Source organism: Mytilus edulis, chromosome 10, assembly GCF_963676685.1.
Source record: "Mytilus edulis chromosome 10, xbMytEdul2.2, whole genome shotgun sequence".
Lineage (NCBI taxonomy): Eukaryota > Metazoa > Mollusca > Bivalvia > Mytilida > Mytilidae > Mytilus > Mytilus edulis.
The window spans coordinates 25,070,246-25,074,120 of record NC_092353.1 but is presented as its reverse complement, the minus strand read 5'-3'; the positions used below and the strand labels follow the sequence as shown (position 1 = coordinate 25,074,120).

At 31.5% G+C, this 3,875-nt stretch overlaps 1 protein-coding gene across 1 annotated transcript; it reads left to right on the top strand.

Annotated features, from left to right (window-relative positions):
• Nucleotides 1–766: 766 nt before the first annotated feature.
• Nucleotides 767–3,155, top strand: LOC139490727 (protein toll-like). The gene has a single exon (XM_071277694.1). The coding sequence runs from the start codon at nucleotides 810–812 to the stop codon at nucleotides 3,066–3,068; it is 2,259 nt and encodes a 752-aa protein (XP_071133795.1). The 5' UTR covers nucleotides 767–809; the 3' UTR covers nucleotides 3,069–3,155.
• The last annotated feature ends 720 nt before the right edge of the window (nucleotides 3,156–3,875 follow it).

Below are 3,875 nucleotides of genomic sequence, written 5' to 3'. Positions count from 1 at the left end.
AGTAAACCATTATAGGCCAAAGTACGGTCTTCAACACGGAACATTGAATGACACCGAACAGCAAGCTATAAAGGGCCCCAAAAATTAGAAGTTTAAACCATTTAAACGGGAAAACCAACGGTCTTATCTATATATATAAAAAAAAACAAAAAAAAAACAACGAGAAACACATATGAACCACATCAAAACACATCAAAACACAACTACTGATTCTTGACTTAGGACAGGTGCAAACAAATGCAGCGGATTGAAACATTTTAAAAGGTACCAACTTTACCCTTATCTGAAACAAGAGTGTAACTTCACAACACAGTACATTTGAAATAAGTCAGTTCATAAAATAGAATTTTGTCACTTTCAAACAGTCGATACATTAGAGATTTCTAGTCTGAAACATGTAAAGTAAGAAATGTCTCAATTCGTCAGGAGCTACATTTTACATGGTGCACTCAAAAAGAATAACAAAATCAATCTGAGGTAAACATTGCGTGAGATACCTTAGTTTCTAAGTTATTGCTTATTAATTTTAATATCGGATAATTATAAGAAGTTTGTTAATAATCAATTAGTTAAAGGTAGTTAAATAAAGTACATTTGAACGATATCAAGTCGTGTAGTTCGATTTTTATATAATGTAATCATATAATACCATTCATATTTCATTCTTTCTCTATTTACCTACTTTATATTTTGACAGGCCAATAAATTTAGAGGTATAAAGGCGGAAGTTTTCAGCTTTTGGAAAATTACACTAGTTTGGTATCAATCTCGATCAAAGTAACTCAAACGTTCAGAATAAAGACAAAGAAATGAAGTGTTTTAACATAAAAGTATTTTTGCTATTGCTTTGTCTTTTCGTTTGTGATATATACATGTATTCATCTTACACAGTATGGAGTCCAAACTCTGTGAACAGGACCGATTTGCGATGTCCGTCAGATTGTTATAAAAAACGTCTGGATGATGTTCATCACTGCTGTGTTTGCAGAGCTATACCCGAATGGCGTTTATCGTACAATTACACACTGTTGTCCCTAGAGTATACTAAACGCGATGGCTCTGCAATAGTTGTTGGTGATCAGCATAATTCTCTTCCTGCTATTTTAAACCATTGGGATGGATATCTTCAAAGATTACCAACGAATCTTTGCGATTTCACAAACATCAGAGAAATTGATCTCAAGAGGAATAAGATAAGTACAATAGGCTCTATTTCATGCTTGTCAAAGTTAGATAAATTAGACTTAAGTTATAACAAAATATATCAGATATATAACGATACATTTTCTACGTTGACACACTTGCGTATACTTATACTTACACACAATGGACTTACCAAGCTGGACCCGTTTTCAGTTGCTGGGACATCATTGTCAATAGGTCATCTGGATTGTTCATGGAATAATCTAACAGATATTGACATAAGCAATATTATTCCAGAAAATGATTTCTGCGAATACAAATTTAATTCCAATAAAATCACCCAAATTGTAAATAATGATGGATTTACACTTGATCTCGATAAAATTTACGAAGGAGGACTGGTTGAATTGACTGGTAACTTATTTACCAAATTTATTGATTTTGAGGAATTAGGAATTAAAGACATTAAAGTTTTAGGTAAATTAATGTCATTTGGATTTGTATTAAGTGATGCAAAGTTTGACTGCGACTGTCATATGGAACCATACTTGGAACTAGCGGAGCCCATTATAAATAAGATATGGCGAGACTATTTTAATATGTCGTGCTGGAATCCACCCGAATATCGGGGATTATCAATTCCAAATCTAGTTTTAGAAAAAAAGTTAGATTTATTCATCTGTAGTATAACTGAGAAATGCCCAAGAAATTGTAGATGCTACCATCAGCCACATAAACGAACGACAGTAGTCAACTGTACAGACGTAAATCTAGAATGTTTACCCAACTACGTCCCGGAGGCATCAAACTTGACTCTTTTATTTAAAAATAACAAAATTAAAAAAATGGAGGCACGAGACTACTTCGCAAACGCAACTTTTATCGACATATCTGGTAATGGATTTAGTGAAGTAGAAAATAATGTCAGTATACAAATTCGCAATGATATCAATTTTCTGATGCAGGAACATAATCTGCAGGACATACCTAGAGGTTTCCAAATATTTAATCCTTGTTTGGCACAAATTGGAAGAGCGGAAATAAAGTGCGATTGCAAACATATGTGGATAAAAGACTGGCTTCATAATAAAAACGCAGCTCAATGTGAAAATAAAACGTTAGTTATTTGCGTTACAGATAGTGGACAAATTCCAATTTTGTCCATAAACAGGGATGATTTATGCGTGACCTCAATCATTGCTTATCAAACTCTCTCGATTATATTGTGTGTTTTATCAATTTTATTGTTTGTTGTATCTGTCATATTATACTATTACCGGTATGAAATATACCTTTTATTTCGGCATATAAAATCAAAGTCAAACAAGATCAGTGTGATAAATAAATATGACGTCTATTTCTCATTTGACGACGACAACCCCTTTTTGAGATATTGGGTTTTTAATTTTTTGGATTTGAAACTTAAACAGGCAGGCTACCGGAATTTTATTCCATGTCGAGATACATTACCTGGAGCAGTACAAGAAGAAAATATGATAAATACAATCACTAATAGTAGGAATTTTCTTGTAATACTTAGCAAAACGTACGAAGACGACGACAATATTTGGACGAAATTAGAATGGAAATACATTTGGCACCACTTCTATAATAACAGAGATCGCAGAATAGTCATTATTAATTATGACCTTATAGATCGCCCAGTTGACTTGAAGCTCAAAGCATTCATCAGACTCGGTTTAGATGTAGACTTTGCTAATAGAAGACACATTCTCATGGATGAAGTTAAATTAAAACTCGGGCTACCGTATTGTGCTCAACAAATTTATACAAAAAATGCAAAACCCAAATTTCTATCGTCCAAACTTTCAGTTTTTAGACAAGGAACAAAATATGAAGAAAATCATAAAAGTAAATTAGCAATTGTCAGTTCTTCTTCTGTGTGTTTGGAAGAGGTTATTTGACTATAAACATATTTGAAGAAGCTATATAGTTATGAGTTTATGTTTTGTCAATGTAAACCATTTACAAGGTGTAGATAGTCCTATGTCTGAATATACGTTAATTCAACTTTGAAGGGTAAATTATTTCAGAATGTGTTTTATACTATATATTAGCTGTTTGATTCAAGATCTATTGAAAGTTTTATAAAAGTTATTGCGACCAAATGTTTTTATTTAGTTTAAGATATCTTTTTTTCAATCTTTGTTATTTAGCTTCTTCAAATAAAAGTTTAAAGGGATATCTTGGTAAAAAGCCATGCAATCTATTTAACGAAAACTGTTTTGATTTATTTTAAGTAATACACTTTATTTTTACCCTGATTTAATCATACATTGGTCGAAGTGTATTTATTTTTTTTTATCGTAAACAGTTTTAAATTTCGCTCGGTTTTGGTTTGTAACCTGGATTTGTTTTTATCCCAATCGATTTATGACTTTTAAACACCGGTAAACCAATGTTGCCTTAATAATCATGATTTAACAAGATTGGGGTAGAAATTTTCAAACCAAAAGTAAATAAGTCATTTAACTTTTACCCATCGTTTTGATTGGTTGTCATTTTCAATGAAGGCATCGTGATACAAAATTTGTCGGCCTTGAACATGATGTTATATATTTTATTCTAGATAACGTTTGAAGATAAAACACATGTAAATCAAGTCAAGCTATATATGAAAAAATATAATTTTAAAGAACAAAAAAAAACCCTTTTCAACTTTGTAACTGAAATATAAAGCTGACTTTTAATATTTTATAAGAACAAATGAA

Coding starts and splice junctions, on each gene's coding strand:
- LOC139490727 (XM_071277694.1), top strand. CDS start 810: ATGAAGTGTTTTAACATAAAAGTATTTTTGCTATTGCTTTGTCTTTTC.